Source organism: Nesoenas mayeri (genome assembly GCF_963082525.1).
Source record: "Nesoenas mayeri genome assembly, chromosome: 15".
In the NCBI taxonomy this organism is placed as follows: domain Eukaryota; kingdom Metazoa; phylum Chordata; class Aves; order Columbiformes; family Columbidae; genus Nesoenas; species Nesoenas mayeri.
The window spans coordinates 4,277,690-4,296,548 of record NC_137559.1 but is presented as its reverse complement, the minus strand read 5'-3'; the positions used below and the strand labels follow the sequence as shown (position 1 = coordinate 4,296,548).

The window sequence follows — 18,859 nt, the reverse complement described above, 5'->3', positions numbered from 1 at the left end:
CAGAAGCCACCTTGGCCTCCACATGTGCTCAGCCTCCATTCCTCCTGTGTCTTTGCACAGACTAATCTCTACATCAGCTTCCCCCGGTCTGTTTCTGTTCCAGCTTGGCCTCAGTCTTTCTTGTCCTCGCACCATCTTTTGGCATCTGCTCTTGCTCTGCCTTTTGTCTCCTACATCCTTTGTTCTCCCCGAGGGTCTCCACTCGCACTCCTGCCCATCCTCACACTCCTCCTCCACCCCCCTCAGCCTCTTGTCCCGACCCTGTTCTCCATCAGCCCCAGCGCTGTGCCCACCTCTGCCCAAGTGTTTTTTGGCGAGGACGGGGGCTCCAGGAGACAGAAAACCCCTCTCAACAGACATGATGCCTCATCACGCCACCCCTTCCCGGCACAGGGTTGGGACGGGCAATTGTCACCCAGGGGCACCCCCAGCCACGCTACTTGTGCAAAGAGATTCAGAACCTTATTTAGAAATAGGATAGAAATGACTGAGTATGTGCCACCAGTTCTGCAATCAGGGCATCTCCCGAGGATCAAGAGGCATCAATTATTCAAACGAGAAGCTTTTAGGGAAACATTTATGCCAGTGCACACCAGAGCTCACCCCGCACGCACTGGGGAGCGGCAGCTCCTGCTGCAGCCGGCCCAGGAGGGATGTCCCTCCTGTCACCACACCGCCCGTGTCCCAGAAACTGGGAAAAACACTTATCAGAAGCCAAGAACTTCCCTCCGGCCCCGATACACAAGAGAGGAGCATTCCTCACCCCCATAGATGTGCCCTCCCCTCCTCCAGAGAATAGAACTATTGTTATAGCGTAGAAAAGGTAATAAGGAACAACTTGAACACAATAGCAGTGAAAAATAATATACGGGCTCCCAGGGACAACTGTCAGATGTCTGGAGAACCCAGAGGAATCAATGGATTTGGCCTCACTTTTGCAGCCACTGGCCAACAGCCCTGATGGAGAAATTGCTCTGCATATCAGAGGCACAGTAAGTGTAGGACACAGGCACGGCTGGGATGAGTTAAACCATGTGGAATTACAGGCACAGATTTTCAGCACGAGCATCCACCTGGGGGTGTATTCAATTCTCACATTCCTGCTTTTGCTCAGGTTTTCATTAGGCAGCAGCAGGAGGTAAAGCTTTCTCTCTGGTTGAGTGGCTGAGGGACAAGAAAATATTCTATCTAAAGTCATTTTCTGGCTATTTTTGTGCCCGTGCAGGGCTGTGTTCGCTGCTGGTAGGTAACAGAATATACAGTCCAACGTGAGCCTGCACCACCACACCAGTCCTTGTTTTCAGTCATTTCTGCAGATGCTTCCTCGCACCAAACCAAGCTCTGCTGATACAACTGTACCTCAAAAGCAACATATCAACCTCAAACCGCTCCTCGAAATGAGGAGGGTCGGCAGGGGAACGCAGAGGCAGCTGCTTTTCAGTGCTGCCTGCCGGCACACGGGGAGGCAGCGCTTCGTCAGCCCTTCGTTAGCGTCTTGCAGCACAGCGAGACGTCCAGCGCTCGGCGCTCTCCTAAAGGTGATTTGAAGAGATTTCCGAGCAGAGAAACCTCCCATTCTGCAGGGGATAAACCCCGTGTGTGAGCTGCACAGCTGCTCTGGAGATGACGGGTAAGAAAAAGCTGTGTTTTGAGAAAAAGCATCACAAGGGGCAGTGCTGCTCGTACGGCAGCGCCCGTTCCTCCATTTCTATAGGAAAAGGGAAACGCTCTCTGCTGCTTGAGCAACCTGCGCTGATTTACCGCCACTGGAAACGGAAACGTGGCTGGTAGGATTCAGGGAGGGACAGAGAGGGTGAGAAGAAAAGAATTAAGAGCTTTTAATACACCAGGAATTCTGCTTTTGAAACCACAACGCTGCAATCTCCCATTGAAAACCATCTGCAGGCGCAGAGCGCACAGCTCTGTTCACCAGCCTCACACGGGAGGGGGGAAATAAAACAAATGAAGGCTGATTTATATGGCTGGCGTCGTCCCTAAACAAGCTGTTTCTAAAGGATTAACAAAGCAGGCTGCATTAGCTCCGGTGGCCAAGCGTGTGCTAGGGAAAGGCAGAATTCATTTGTTCAGGCTCCAGCATCAAAAAAAAGAGGGAAAAGAAAAGAAAATGAGGGAAATGCAGGTGCGGGCGTCCCCACGGGGCGGCACTGCGCCCCCAGCAACGGGACGGGGGCAACGGCGGCCCCGGGAAGAACGAGAGGCTGATCTGCGGCTCCCTCTGCAAGCTCTGCATTATTAAAACGCAGCAGAAAGCGTCATCGAGCATCTGCACGACAGCGATTCGGGGAGGGAGGGACCCCCCGTCCCGCGGGTGCACCCTTCATCCGCATTTCTCCAGCAACGGCTCGTTCTGAGACAAGAACGCTCAGGTTAAATCTTGCAGCACCCAATTACAATGGGAAGTTATTTCAAGCGTGACGCTAGGAAGACAGGTTACAAAACCAGAGTGTGCGATCGCTCTGCAGAAATCAGGCTGCCGAGGTGACTCCCACACCGTATAGTACATTTTATGTCTGATTTGGTATTCAGGGTGCTTCAATTAGCTGTCCCTTGTTCCTCCCCTGCCGCAGAAACCTCTTGATGTACAAAACCGCCTTGTACTCTTCCATTCGTGTATAAATCAAACGCAATCCCACCATCATTTTGTTCAGCTGCTCTGGTAAGATGCTCATTTAAAAAACAAACACACCCGCTTCCCTTATTTTCCTCCTATTTCTTCTGTTTATCAGACTGCTTTCCACCTCTCAGGGAGGTTAAATACCCGCATAACTCATTTCTCGAGCACAATCTGAAAGGTTCGAGCCATCCATGGTTTCAAGCACACCGCTGAATTGCGGAATGGTTATCTGGATACACACACAGAGCTCAATGACCTTTCTGGTGCGGCTCTTACACCGATTCATAATAAACTCTTACACGTAGCTCCCTGCCAGAAGGGAGAAAAAAAAGCAGCTATTTTGCTTTATTCACCTCTGCGTTCTGAACGGTGTTTCTCTCGGGCTGCAATTCAACCCACAGGCCAATCTCCTGCGAGTGAAACACCAGCAGGACCCACTTGTGTGCTGCATGTTGACCGGGCGAGCTGCTTTACACCACAGCGGAGAAAAGGAGCACAAACTGCATTTGCGACAAGGCACGAGAGAGCCGGTGCGGACACCGATGCGGCGGCTGCGCTGCTGCAAGAGGAGTATGTGAGGAGTTAATAATCCATGCGGGAGGACACAAGGAACCAACACCAGCCTAGCAAATACCAGGAAAATGTGGTGTTTACTTAAAACCCCAGCGCACTGCAGAAGTGCTCGATAGCAGCAGATCCATCGCTCGATGCTGCCCCCAGCAGCAACCGTTTCTAACAGATGGTACATTTGTCAATACTGAGGGTTTTCCGCCCCCCTCTTTCCCTCCCCAAGTGTCATAGATACGGCTTTGGAAGGCAGCAGGAAAAATAGAATTAAAAAACCCCAACAAACAAACCAAAACCAGCAACAACAAAACAAGCAATTTTGAGAAATTCAAACTTATTCACAAGATATAAAATAAAAAATAGAACCAAGACCACTCTTACAGTATAAACACGCCAATTCATTCGTTTTTACTGATGCTTGCATTTATGAATTTCATTCTCGTGAAAAAAAGGGAATAAAAGGAAAAAAAATTAAGAAAATAGCTATTTATAGAAAACAAAACAAAAAAAGGGCTCAAACAGAAAAGAATCTGTGCTAATGCTTTTGATGAGCAGTCCGATGGCATCGAATGTTACCTGTGCAAGCAGGCATGCTTGAAAACCTGTCTGAGCACTGCAGCTTCAGTTCCACAATCCAGGATTTCTTTCACGGTTGTCGAAAAAAAAGAGCCTAATAGTTTCATACTGTATTTATTTAATAACTAAAATTCACAAATAAAAAGATACTTGCAAAGTCCTTTAGGTGTATCATCCCTTCCTCCTCCACTCTACTGCGTTCAGACCCATGTGCATAAAAAAATGGGCTTGGATTGTTAAATTTTAACTGTTATATGATTGGTCGTTGGAGCTGAAGCACCAAATGGAGAAGATGCTTTATGGAGATGAGGGTATAACCAACCCTTTGCCTTCCCACACACATTTTGGAGGAACGTAGGAGATGTACCAGTGCCCAGACTCCTCTGCTCCCATTTCCCCCACCCAGAGCATTCATTTTATGTTTCCTCTGTTAAGTGACTGACCGTAGCCTCTTTTTTATTTCCCCCCTTTCTGTCCTTGCGGGACTGCGTACACGTTGGACATTGTTCATTTCTTACTCCTCAGGCTTTGAGTCAGTGTCAAGTAGGTCCTGTTACAGCTCAGTGCTAGTTGGTTTTTAATGCGTCTTTTCATTTCAGGTAGGTTTGTGTGTCGATTCAGAAGGCTTGCTTATTTTCTTCCTTGTTTATATCTGACAAGCTGCTGGATAAGGCTATTCATACTCCAGGAACTGTTTGTGATAGAACAGCAAATATCTGCAAGAAAGCAGAGGTACAGTTTCAGCTTTCTGCTCGGCGTTGGAGCAGATCAGTATTTCCATTGATGCAATCATAAAAAATGAGGACTATTAGTTTTGTTTTTCTTTTCAATTTGAAGCGGTTCCAGGGACATGCCAGCTCTCCACAGTAACTATGGGTGAGGAGGAGGGAAGCCAGCTGAAATAATGTCACCAGCGACTCAGGAAAGAGAACAGTTGTACATCAAACAGTCAAACCTTCTTGTTGCACAATTTACTTAGAACCTGAAAGCTCCGCAAGATTAGATCACACTGGTGGCCAGACAGGTGGCATCTATTTAACACTCTCATGACACAAAACACAACAGAGGTGCTTTAAGAATACAAGTGCTGCTTTAGAGTCACATTACCAAGGCATCAGGATTATTGCAAACTGTCTGCCATTTACTGTTAGAGAAGGAAAACGAAGAACCAGGCATGTGGGTGAAAACTCGCGTCGCAGCCAAATCCAACTCAAATGTCTAATGTCTCAATCTGTACTCAAATCTGGTGTTTTAACAGGATGAAATTCTTCCTGTCCTTAATTACTTTATGTGTACTGCTACATAACGGAGCCCAACCCTCAAGCAGTTGCATGTTGGAGGGAACTGGACTCATCTCTACCTGCTCTTCTCACTGCACGGCTCTTAAAATGCTTTGATGCGCTTTTGAGACTTTTCAATTATTATCCTTCCGTCTCATGCCCTATGCAGCTCCCTTACACCCTGCAGATCTGCTTTAGTGTCAGTCTTTATCTGAACCAGTGAAAATGGAGCTCGAACCAGCCTGTAACGGGGCAGATGGGCAGCGATTGTGTTGTGTGTCCTCTCCTCCTTGCCTAGGGCAGCTTCTTCCAGACATACCCCAGCCAAGGACCAGAGCCTTGGTGTTGAAGGAAAAACACTTGTTTTTCTGATGACCTCAAAGCACAAGTTACCTTGTCATATCATTTAACACTAATATTCAGATATTATAGGACAGATTTGTTTGTTTGTTTGTTTTATTTTTACTTCCTGGTTGAAGTTCAAAAAGAATGATAAAATCTGTTAAAATAAAATTACAAACTGAACATCGGCGCCTGCAGCAACCCATAGAAATGTCAGGAATAATTAACGCAGGAACAATAACGGCTTATCTTTCCAGTACTGAGTCCACAGTTGAAGATGCAAAATGAAGACTTCGGATTTTAAGTTACCTTATTCTCAAAACATATACTAGTCCCCAAAGCTTCCCTCAAACGACCAACACCAAGGTGCTTCCCTTGCAAACTACTGCTCTGCACTCCCAATACTTGTCTAATGCAAATATCTGAAACCATAATGTCAATCCGCAATCAATTTAAAGCGATGAGCTACGAAACAGCTGCTGTTCTATACCTGCCTCCCATATAGCCTCGTGACTCTGGTTCACAGTATTTTCTTAACAGCTTTTCTTCAAATCTTTTACACATAGCAATCCAAAGGTTCTGTGGACAAAGACTGGATTGTGTCATGGAGGTCAGTACTGGATGATCATATAACTCTGGTTTTCAGAGTCCCTTATAAAAGGGCAAGAAAGAGTTCAGACACGAGCACCAGTGGCAGACACTGCCGCACCAGCTGCTGTCCCTCATCCTTTGCCTCTTCTTCCTTCAACAAACCCAGGATTATAAAGCAACATCCCGAAGCACCGAGACATTAGATATTCAAAGAGAAAAAATTAAACCTTCTCTATGATGAAAGGGTCTTCCAGCTGCAAGTAAGGAAAACCCAAAGGTCAAAATTTCCTCTCCCCTTCCCAGTTCCCAACTTACCCTTCACTGTCTAGCACATCCTTAATGCTAGCCTTGGTGATAATGGCATCGTCGCACTTGAACCACTGGTCCTTGTGCTGCCGGATGAAGCTGGTATAGTGCCCGCTCTCCAAGGTTCCCTGGTGATTAACTACTGCAAACAAGGAATACCTGGTGTGGAAAGAAGTTAATGAATACACAGATCAAACGGGGAAAAAACAACCGATGCTTTAGACACGTCCATAAACACGTGTAGCAACAGTAAAGGACTTGACCCATCAGTAAAACACCAGCTCTTAACACTTAACTGGGAAGAGGCCGTCCTTGCCCAGGGAAAGAAACACATTTTTCTTTTTCTGTCTTGCTATCACTGCAATGCTCTAGTCTGATGACAGTCATCGGCTTTACCAATATTGGCTACCGAAGATTTTTCTTCTAAAATACATCAATATTGATGTATTCCTAAGGAGGACCACTGATTACCTAGTCTGACTTCTACTTCCCTCAATTACTTTCTCTAGTGAACCAGAAAAATGCATTTGAGGTATGGGGATGGAAAAGGAGGTAATCTTGAACATAGCTAATCTGAAATATTTCTAGTGATAAATTGCTGTACTAATTATCCTTAATTTGGAAAGTCTGTACCTATTTTGAAACGCTGAATATATTCAGCCTCAACTTCCAGCTTTCAGATGGTGCTCTGCATTTGCCTGCAAGCCAGCAGACTTGTGTTCCAAAGATAGATAACGATCAAGTTCCTCCTTTCCTTTCCTTTCCTTTCCTTTCCTTTCCTTTCCTTTCCTTTCCTTTCCTTTCCTTTCCTTTCCTTTCCTTTCCTTTCCTTTCCTTTCCTTTCCTTTTTCCTTTCCTTTCTCATGGCTCTTTGTCAAATGTTCTCCACCCTCTTTAACTCTTTCTTTAAAATGCTGTCCTCAAAACCGGGATACAAACACAGCTGCACAACAGTAAAATAATCTCTCTAATCTCACTTAATATTCTCCTACTTACACAGGAAGTTCCCAGAGCTCCTGACATAGTGGTGCCACAAGGTACCTGGTTCAGCTGGCTGTCTAGGGAGCCACAGATTTATCAAGTCACCCTTTTCCCAGTGGAATCCTTTAATTCAGTTCAAATAGGTGTCACTCTGCCCCGAGGTGGGGGGCTCTAGGATTGCCCCAGCTGTCACTAAGCAGCCCCGATGCCTCTGCTCTCCGTGCCTAGTTCTCTTCATTGTTAACAACTTCTCCAACTTAAATCATGTGCAAACTTCGACAGAGCTCAGTTGTGTTCTCTTCCAGATCTTTGCTAATGCTATTAAACACCATAAGCCTAATAAATCAGTCGCTACAGGACCACATGTAACACCTGCCCGGTATCTGCCTGTATGACAACTGCACTGGTCAGCTAGTTTTTAAATCCATTGTGTGATTTTGGTTTCTTAACAAAATTTTTAGTGCCAAATGAAAGCGCCTTGAAGAATTTAAATACACATCAGCACACGACTGTAGCAACCAAACTTGTAACCTTATTAAAAAAAAAGGTTTGTGTGACATCTCTATTTCCATAAAGCTACAGATACTAGTTTCAATGATGCTCCCTTTACGTTCTTAAGTGAGTCCCATACCAGTCTGTCATTTATTCTGCCTGGAATCAACACCTGACAGAGAGACCCCAGAATTACCAGGGTGATTTACTTGGGACTTTGAGTGTCAGTGTTCTGTAAACTTTTTGTCCGTCCTCTGGAACTCCCTTTTCTATTGCAATATAAAGTGGATTATTTAAAGGAAACACCCAGTCCTTTTTAATACCGTAGCCACAGCTTTTAGTTTTGCTCACAGACCCATTGCTGGGTCTGGAGCAGATCTGGAAGTCAGCTGCCGCAAAACCATGAAAGGGCAGGTGATTGTAGGGAACGAACGTTTATTTTGCATCAGTTCAGACTTTGCTGTCAAATATGGAAATTCACTTTGCACTGCAGTATATAGAAGCCAACTACCTCGCGTAATAGGAGTCATGGAATGAACCACTTACTTATTATCATTGTTTAGACTATCCGTCGGCTGCTGGTACTGCCCGTTCATTCTGCTCTCTTTACTGCAACACACACAAAAATCCAGTCACTTAAAGCAGTGGCTTTCCAAAGTGAGGAAACAGGTTTTACACGACACAGCTTGTTTGCCAAATCCAGGTCCTTATTCAAAAGGAAAACACTGCGGAGCAGCAGAGAAGCGCCGCTGATTAGGATGCTAAAGGTGCTTTATTTGTTCTCACAGTAACACTACATAAGAAACACCATTTCTCCTCCTGGTCGAGGCTTCAGCGTTGCAAATACAGATCTGTCTACATCAAATGTCCTATCTGAAAAGCTTACAAACAGGTTAAGAAAAGATTTGTAATTTAAACCTGGAAAAATATCTAATTACATCAATCCTTTATCCTGTGATGGGTCAATCATCCTGGCTCTGACTTGTAAATTCATTTTGCGTTTTGACAGCAGCAATAGGATTACGCTGTTGATTTCATAGCCGAGGAAATTCAGATTACTGAGTTATGCCTGCTGATTATCCCATCTATATTCCATTATGTTTGATACCTTTCATCAGCAGAGCCCACTCTGTCCAGGGAGAATTCACCACAGAGGAACAAGGAAGCCCCAAAATCTATATATTCTTAATATAACAGTACTTAACAGAGCTTCAGGGCTCTCCTTTCTCTCCCGGCAGAAGCAGCATCTACTTTTCTCTGGTGTGGGGCAGGAGGACAGAAAGCTTGAAATTACTAGTGAAATTTTAGCATCAAATAGAGCTCTTGTGTGAAGAGATACCATGTCTTGGGGCTTTCTCCATTGCTTCAAATATAAATTAAATTTTAATATCCTCTCGTATATTTGAATGGAACAACAAATACTTGTTGACTGCACTGATTAAATTCCTTTCATAAAGGTATATTTGTATGAACGTCATGTCTTTCACTATCTGGGAAGTGGGAGAAATCTGTTTCTGTTTAAATCCCAATTAGAAACATTCATTTTAATCTGGACTACGTATTTTCTTCTTGCAGCATTCTCTAAACAGAAGTGGAATGTACAAAACACAAAAACCCTCAAATTTGTGTGTGTGCAGGAATAAAGGGTAAGGATATTTTTAACTTCAGAATTACTAGGTTAGGCATCAGGTTATGTCTGGTCCTCCTAATTACACAAGATGACTGGTTGGTGGGCACTCAGGCGAGGGGACCAAAGCAGAGATCTTAGTCTATAAATTTAACATGCAACCAGAAACATAACACACTTTAACAAAAACATATTCATGTTTAAATAGAAAGCCTTTTCTGGTAGGCAAAACTCAACAGTTTATCTAAAAATTAGTTTAGAAAAGATGCACATTTCAAGGAGAAGCTTACAGCAGAAGGATTGTTATACATACTGTTTATAACCTCGATTCAAGGACGTTTCATGATGCACGTGCATGAACTGGTAACCAGTTCTGCCCAGGTCTTTGCAGGGTTTGGAACTCGGTACCCACCTGGAAGCCATGAATGGTGTCATGTCCAGCTCCAGTGGAAACGAGACATACGTAGTGATCTTCCGCCTCAGTTTGGCTGAGTGTTCAAACCGCTGCAGACAAAGTGGAAGAATGTTGGTTTGTCTTTAGAGAAAGGCTAAGTTTTCTGTCTTATAAAGGTCCTAAGCTTAGGAACAATAACATGACAGCGTATTAGCAGCCAGTAGCCAGGGACACTCCCAGATTTTTTTTTACCAACTATCAGGGCTGGGAACCCCCGTGTAAATGCTAACGTATGGTTGGCAGGAAAATCAACTGCAATTTGTGGTGGAAAAATACAGCGTTAATTAGATTGTTTACCTTAACATCTATACACACAAATTCATTCCCAACTGACATTAAGACAAAAAATATATTAAACAGAGGCAGCACACACAGCCTTTACCCAACCTTGTGCTCATTTGTACTACACACTATTCAAATATTAGGTTGCTGCCTACAAAACTGGTGACAATGAGAGCCTGCTATCAGATCCACACGCTTAATCCACCCATCCAGTCGTCTCCAGTGACAGGAGTCAAGCCTACACAGGGACACCAATTCAAATTAAGGCAAAAATGGAATATGATAATAAAAAAAGCTTTGTCCCTCCGCCAAAAAGAGACTTATACCCACCATCCTCTCAATTGAACATTAAATGGAAACGGGAACAAATAACAGAAAGAGATGAATGAGCTTCTATTTCAAGGCAGCTTCTCTCCCCATTTCTCAGAAATTCTGCTCTATTTACACTTCAAGTTAATTATTTTCCAATTGTGGTGTCATAACAATTCCCTAGCAACAGATCGTGCCATGAACAGCTGAGACTTCTGTAATTCTTATCTTTTGTGTTTCTTTTTCACTTTAAACATGAAATGAAATTTGCATTTTGCATGGACAGGACAACATGATCACTCATCATTCTGGATAACACAAATAACTGAGTGCAGGAAAGAGGTTGAGCACATTCACATTGACTCGCCCAAAAGAGCAGAATCATCCAGGTATGTCTTGCCAACTACTCTACAATAATAAACTAAACTAAACTAAAACGCGCAACATCTGAAGTGAACATCTGAAAGCACAAGTGTCCCAGCCATTATGGTCATTGGTGAAATGCTGTTTTTTTCCAGTAGAAGTGTAGGGTAAAAATGTTACCATGCAGGATGAGTGTTATTAGAGATTGGTTTCTACACTGGTTCAGTTATTGTACTTCTATTTTGTTTCTAGATTCTGACAAGTAAAGTTCCCAGAGCCATACTGCAATATAGATAATGTAATGCTATCTTAATAAAAAAGCCTAGCTGGGCATGCAAGCTGTTCTTTACATTATATATTAGAAAAGATTAGTCAGTGAAAGCCAGAAGATCCATCCAGGAATGCAGCTCGTCCTCTCAGAGAGGAAAACGCGCCCTCTGCTCTGCCTGCCCCCTTTGTGAACTTACTTTGAGATGAAAACAGGCCACAATGGGTAACTTCTTCATAGTGAGTTGTTTGGTAGATTCCTGGTAGCTATGGCAACCACTACATTTGATTTTGGCACTGCTTCCTAGATGTTCTGGCCTTGTAAACCTGAAAAAAATATTCAAAAGCAAAGGGATGCACAAAATGATCTGATGATTTTCCACAGAGGCTGAAAAACACTTATTTTTACTTATGGGTCACTGGCACCACAAGAGACAGAGTTCATGGCTTTTAAGCATCATTCTGAAAAAAAACCCAACACCTATAATAATGTAAAGTGCTCTGGTTCAGATATAATCTGACATTTATCGTTGCTCCACTTTGGAACACTGCGCTGAAATGGATCAGTGTCTGAGAAAGAGGCGAAATACTCGTCCATCTCCTGCAACAGGACACCTGATTTTCATACAGAAAGCAAAGGTTTTTTGTTTTCAAAACCAAAACCATTGATATAGAAGTTCTGAAGCAAGAACACACGACTTCTGTGCTCAGCTGCATGCAATCTGCAGGACACTGTTCTAGCTTGTAGCCCTCCAGGGCTGGGATCAAAGCTCCGAGATGGAAGGGGCTGTAAACACAAAGCTCTTTTCAAAACACAGATATCTTCCAAGAAAACCCAAGTGTTGACAACTAGAAAAATCCCTTTCAAAAATTTCAGACAAAACTGCCCAAGGGAGCTGTAGGAAGAGACCGTTACAGAATAGGGAACGGCTTAGAGAAAATATACGACCTCTATGTTCTCACTACGGCAAAACATCTCTCACTTTTTCAGAAACTGTCAGCACAGAAAAGGCGAGGAGGACGGACCGCTAAGTCTTTTCCTCCAAGTTTAGACTTCTATGGGGCAAATAAATCATCTCCCAAGAGGCTGCTTTACAACTAAGACTTTTGAGATGAAATATTTTGAAATATAATTGGATATTAGACATTAAGGCACTCATTGCTAACCCCACCTTGCCTCATTCTGTCCATGGTCAATGCAGCCTCCAGGATTAAATCATCATCACAGCCTCTTGTTTGATTAACCAGATTTCCTTCACCCAGCTTACGTACCACCATTCTCTGGTTTTGGTTTTTGATAGTCTTTTTCTTCTCTCTTAAATCTTATACATTTGTTCTTGTTGTCTGGAGTGCCTGTATCTTTCTGGATTTTGTCCTATTCCTGCTCAATCCTTCTTTCTCCAAACCAACTTCAAGTTGCATGGCCACACTGGTTGACATGAAGTTACACACCTCCCTCGTTTCAATCTAATATTCAACCTGCTGGCCAACTTTTGGGTAAAAACCAGGACTCATCTTCTTCATACATTAGAGTTCAACCAAATCCATACTCCTTGAGAGCATCTTTGAACTTGGATGTTTCTCCTTCCCTATTGTAATCTCTCCCTGATTCTGCTAATCCCCACATTGAAGAAAATCACCAAAATTCAACTGGTTTTGCCTCTCAATGCATTCCTGCATCAGCAATTTCTCATTTGTACTAATTCCCTTGTTTTCTTAGAATTATTGATCTTAAAGGTACAAAGAAGGTTAGAAATCAGATGTCAGAGGCTGTGAATTTTTATTTCAGGAAGATTAGCTTTGCCCCAGGCTACATGTAACCTCTTCCTCAGACAAATATCTTTGATAAACATCTGCATTTGTCACAAGAGGATGACTTCTAGATCTGCTAAAAGAGCCCAGTTAACTGTATATGAAGCCTTAATATTCTCTCTAGTTAACTGTTTTCAAGATGCCTGTTTCCCGCTTAAAACTATCTTTTCTTTCTGAAAGCTCTATTTTTTTGATTCTTAATGCCAACCCCGTAACTAAACTGGCAGTAGCTGACCCTCAGCTCTGCTTAGAATAAGATCAGATTCATACTTGAATTTAGGCAAGTATTAAATGCATTGTGAACTCGTTTTATGTGCTTGCTTAGCTGACACAACCAAGAACATCATCTTTTAAAATGACATTGCCTGGCAGCAGCCAATGTAAAATTTGGTGTTGAGTCGTGTGGCAACTGGTTTTGATTGCTTTTTGTTACACCTACTGTTGCTCTGAACCTTCTTTGCATTCTCACCTTACGCAAAAAATAAAATATGTATTAAAGAAAATGTTGTTTGGGGATAATACCATGACGAAGCATCATTTACTCCCATTGTTCGGTGCCAACTGAAGAACAGAATGAAGCTAAATTCTCTTTGAGCCCACCAAAGATGGCATGTGCCTCATTCGGTACCTTCGCAAGCAGTCTGTGAGCGTGGTGGTGCCCGAGACGTGGCTTTCCCCGTTCACGACGCTGCCATCACTCCCCGGACTCAGTGGCCAGAACGGGGTGGAGGAGCCTGGCAAATCCAAACTGATGTCCCAAAACGGGTCTATCGTTGTGGAAACGCCACTATGAAAAAGCAAGCAGCTTAGTACATGTTTCAAGGAGGTAAAATGAACAGTCTCTCTCATTTCACGGTACACACCAGATACTTTAAGAACTATGGGATCTACATCACCCCTAGAGGGCACTCAAAGATGACAGAAAATATAGTTGCTCCAGAGTGTTTTCCCACAACTGGTTGTTTTTCTGAATATTTAAAAGCCCTATGTTTTAGGAAACATATGTGACATACTAAATGCAAAATACAAGCATATAATACTTTCTCCCACTCAATGGAGCCCTTTGAGTCAAAGTGAACGAGCAGGGTTACTCAGAGGTACTGGTCACACTACTGACCAGTATAAACCAGTTAACATCTACGCTTATGACTACGTGCAATCCAACTGGTTTAGAACAATGTTTTTCTGGTGAAGACATGGAAGACAATTTGCTATACAGTAATGCACAGAATTAAGCTTCGCAGTTCGTATTAGCATCTCCTACAACATCTGGAATTTGAGAGGCCAAAGGATAACTGCATCAAGCAGCAGCGCACGCTCTCCCTCAGATTTCTCTGCAAGACAGTTGAAGATGAGCCAACAGCTACACTATAGAAGAAAGCTGCTCAAATTTTTTACTTGTATTGACTCAAATATTTTCTTTCAGCGTGCATGTTTTTAAGAGAACTCCAGAACTTCAGGGGTCTAAGCTCCTAGTTCGGAAGCATTTTCTGTCTATTCTTCTTATGCTTATTTTTTGAGTTCCCTGTTCCTCTAAAACCAATGTCTTTCACTCTACAGTCTCATTAAGCCTAAACATTCTGCCTTTTTTCCAGCTTCATTTGTGCAAAAGTTGTCAATTTTCACAAGAAAACTTCTTTTGTTGAAGTTTCATCAATGCTAATGTTGTGTCATGACACATCAAGCTTTTCATTATCATATAAGGATTCTGTGGCTCTACCAGGCAAAGAACAAGACTTGATATGTCTTCCTTACAGTAAGTCTTGTGCAAATCTCTCCAGGAAAGAGAATAAAGCAGATTCAAACAAGCACAGCACGACAGTCCATCTGCAGGACAGCGTGCGGAATTATAAAGAATGCGAGAGAGAACAAAAAACAAGAACTCTGACTTGTGCACTATGGCAACACCAAACATCTCGAAAGAGAAGCCAACTTGCTCCAGTACACAGAGCAGAACAACAAATACGTTTTTCCTTACTCTTGGAAGACATTCACTTGCTGGTACCTGAACCTACATTAGCATCAGCCTCTTTAAAACCTCTCCTGATGACACACAAGGCTCCAAACTGAAGGAAAATACAATTGCATGTCAGATTTTTTTCTTCAAATGTAGTGGCAATTACATATTTTCAAAACCAAGGAGATCATAAAAGTCTTTTCCTCATTTACTTGGAAAAGAACAACCTTTCACAGACTAATAAGTTTATGTCCACAAGCCTGTGATACTTTCCAAGTAGCTTTATGTCTTAATATATGACACTTAACTACTAATTGATTGCATTTAGCTGATGCTGTATTTGAACAGCTCTCATCTTGCTGGAATTTTGCTGGTGTTTTATTGGTATTCAAGGAAGATTCAGTACACTGTTGCACTGGAGGCTGTATAGCTTCAAAGCAGAGTCAGAAACGAACAGAAATTAGTAGAATTATTAAAAAAATTACTTACTGGCAGACTTGACAGGTAACATCAGACTGCAGTCCGCCTGTGAAGATTTGGTCTATGATGCAGTTACAGTGGTTGGGGTTGTTCGCCTTCTTGCCATTATCATCACCTGGAGGAACGCAAATACAGACTCAGAAGTCAAAAACCCCAAGGGAGCAGCAGTTTGTCTTGGGCTGTGTCTCTACAGCAGTTTGTCTTGGGCTGTGTCTCCAGTAACTCTTTATAACTTACAACGCGAACTTAGAAACGTGCTGCAAGTTCACATGGCCAATATGGAACCCAGAAAATGCCGTGCATTAAAGAAAAACGAGGAAAGAGAATTCCTAGTGAAACAGAAAAGATAATCAGAAGGTGACTAAATGCAGTGAACTGCTGTAGAGGTGAAGTTTGATATCACCCATCAACCAACCCCTTTTCAGGGTGTCTCCCCTCACAGAGATTTGCTTTGCACTATCTGGTGCAAAGATCCGTTCTGAAGACAGAGGAGGTGCCAAGGACGCTCACAAACAACCAACTCTTTATCACAGAAGCACTAATTTCTGCTTAGGCAGAGTATTCAACAGCAAATTATCTTCCTAAATGGACATGGAGGAGAAAGCTCAGCAAACAGTAGTTTTTAATTCTATCCCAGTCAACTTTTCAGGGTTGAGTGAGGGGAGGGGGTTTGTTAGGATTCGTTAACCTCCGGCTGGCTGGCTGCTTCCTGTGTAACCTCATCTGGGCGTTCCTGCTCCATGGGGGGATTGCACTGGATGAGCTTTCCAGGTCCCTTCAACCCCTGACATTCTGTGTTTCTGTGGCCTTTCAACATAAACAGGCACCTTCCCTTCAAGTTTCCGCCAATGAGAAAAGGAAAGATGTCTTTATCTGAAGCGGGGAGATCAGTGCCGTGTCCTCCTCCAGCTTCTCCAGAGACACAGCGATCCTCTGTGTTCCCAAGGGACACAATGAGCGCGTACCCATCTTTTAGGCATCATAAACCATCACTGCAAGTCTCAGGAGCACAGCAATTCATTTTTATCATTTGAGAGCTGAGATTAGGCCAACCCAGCTCTCTTAGACTAACCAAAGTGTTAAATAAATAACCAAAAATGTCTTGGCGCAGCTCTCAGCTTTGAAGCTGTGCTCCTTCCATTCTCACAGGTGAGCCAGGAGCAATAAGTTTCTCCTTTGGTTTCCAAAGCTGCACTGCTTATTTCCTCGGGTAGGGTAGATGCAGTTGGTTTTGCTTTGTAAACAGAGATGTATACGCTATTTCACAGCACCAGCTAATTATTTTGGCTTAAGACATCTTCCAATCTCCTGCAGCAGAAACCGCTAAGACAGAATGAAGTTCTGCCAGGTAGCTTTAACTTACTAGGAAGTATTTACTCTCAGAAACCGAAATACTAAGATGCTGACTCCTTAAAAACACACCTATTGCTCAAGAATAATCAATTTCTAGTCAAGTATGTCAAAAAACACCTGAAGAAACTAAAAGTACAGGGGAAAAACCCATCACTTTCCTTGCATCTAAGGTGCTGGAGTCATCTTGCAGCAGGAAGGAATAAATTTTGGTTTTCCAATGAAGCTTTAGAAGTTTGTTGAAAAATATTACATGAACTGACAGAGGTTCCACCTGACACTAAGTGTGGAAAAGCAGACACAGGTGACACCTCCTAAGCTGCACTGGGCCACTTCTGTTAATTAGATGCTCAATGCCCCCAAAAAGCCCTCGCTTGGCTGCCTGCTCTAGAAACTTCTGTTTGAACTGTCAAGGAAAGCACAGTGTTTCCTTAAAATGGTTCTTGCACAAAATGCTCTAAAATCAGATTTCAAATGTCTGAGGTTCAAGCTGAGGGTTGTCAGACCCCATGTCTCAGGTGCTTCTTGATAGGAACTGCAGCTAAATCTTCCTGAACTTAAGATTCTTATAAGGTCTCAATTATGCTAATGAATAGGGCATACTGTATAAAGACTGCACAAGACATTCTTCACCTTTGGAAAAAGATCACTTATAAGCTTTAAAGCCTACATGTGGATTTAAAAAAAAAGATGGTTTTTATCCATGTTTTTAAAACTCACGCTTTTCCTTTTTAAAGAAGCAACATGTAACCGCCACATCCCTGTCACCTCAGCATCTGCAACGTCATCTCCCTCTGCTTTGTTTCAAGGGAGCAGAAGCAGAGAACCTGTGTCTAGAGATTGTCCCTGTTCCACAGGTGAGGTCCCCTTGGACACCTTCCCCAGCCACCCCAGGCAGAACAAACACCCCCTTTTTAATTACACAAGTCAATTAGGTTCAATGATGAGAGGGTCTCAAAAGAATCCCCTGTGAGCTGGTTCCCAGCACCACAGAAGGGCATCACCCACACTCAGCATTATTTCCCATGACATTTGGTTGGAAAGGAGGGGAAGAATAAAATAAGATTGCCACCTACTCAGGCTTGTCGATATGTAACAGATGCTGAGAGGAGGTAAATTGTGCAGCTGAGAACTAGAAGCTGCTAGATTGTTGTGCTCAAGGTTCCCTTCAACATTTCTGTCTTACAAAGGAGGTTTGAGTTTTATACATTTTTGGTTTGAAAGCCGGTCATAGTCCCTACTAGGGAAATCAGCGAGTTCTTGGGAGAGACTGGTGGGCATAAAACCAGACTTAAAAATACACCAATATATCTATGAATGTAATTCATAGAATGGTAGAAAAAGTTTAGAAGTCTGAGTTCAAATTAAACGCAACTCTTTAAAAGAAACAGAAGTTACTATCGCATCTGTACAATAACTAAGCATATTAATTTGTTCAAATTAACCTCAGCACTCTCTAGAACTACCTGAAGGGCAGTTCTAGCCAGGTGGGGATTGGGCTCTTCTCCCAGGCATCAGCAATAGGACAAGGGGCCATGGGCTTCAACTCTGCCAGGGGAAATTTAGGCTGGAGATTAGAAAGCAATTCTGTGCAGAGAGAGTGGTCAGGCATTGGAATGGCTGCCCAAGGAGGTGCTGGGCTCACCGGCCCTGGAGGTTTTTAAACTGAGATTGGCCATGGCACTTAGTGCCATGATCTAGTAAACGGACTGGAGTTGGACCAAGGGTTGGACTTGATGATCTCTGAGGTCTTTTCCAACCCAGTCGATTCTGTGATTCTGTGAAATATATATGCATTTAATATTCTACTAACGGTAAATCATACATAACAACTGTACAAACAGCTATACATTACAACATTGCTTTTGGTTTTGAAATTTAAAGAGAAGTTTTGCCTCCAACTTCCATTATGTATTTTCAATGAGAAAAAGGAATTTTTAACTTGCCAGATTTTAAAAGGGGCATTTATCAAAACACAACACTATTAACACTGACTTTGCAGCTTTACTTTGGCCCCCAGTGTTCTGAACTGTGTCACTAATAATATGTATCAATAACGAGCATTCACAGCTTTCTCTGACTCGCACTAAGACGCTTCCCAGAAAGTTGAGTAAACAGAATGGAAAACGGAGAAATGACCAATGTCAGCCAAACAAATATCACTGGATATTTACCCAGTTCTTAGCAT

General features: G+C 42.9%; 1 protein-coding gene across 4 annotated transcripts in view; it reads right to left on the bottom strand.

Moving 5' to 3' along the window:
* Positions 1–3,343: 3,343 nt before the first annotated feature.
* Positions 3,344–18,859, bottom strand: part of USP22 (ubiquitin specific peptidase 22) — a 118,557-nt gene continuing 103,041 nt past the window's right edge. For 3 of the 4 annotated variants that reach the window (XM_080354104.1, XM_080354102.1, XM_080354103.1), the window contains exons 8-14: positions 15,331–15,436; positions 13,513–13,671; positions 11,273–11,399; positions 9,810–9,901; positions 8,317–8,379; positions 6,307–6,456; positions 3,344–4,494 (exon numbers count right to left, since the gene is read on the bottom strand). In XM_080354104.1, the coding sequence (XP_080210230.1) occupies positions 4,452–4,494; positions 6,307–6,456; positions 8,317–8,379; positions 9,810–9,901; positions 11,273–11,399; positions 13,513–13,671; positions 15,331–15,436 (740 nt within the window). In that variant the 3' untranslated portion in view covers positions 3,344–4,451. Of the gene's footprint in view, positions 4,495–6,306; positions 6,457–8,316; positions 8,380–9,809; positions 9,902–11,272; positions 11,400–13,512; positions 13,672–15,330; positions 15,437–18,859 lie in introns of those variants that run through there. The other variant, XM_080354105.1, reaches the window with a different exon arrangement.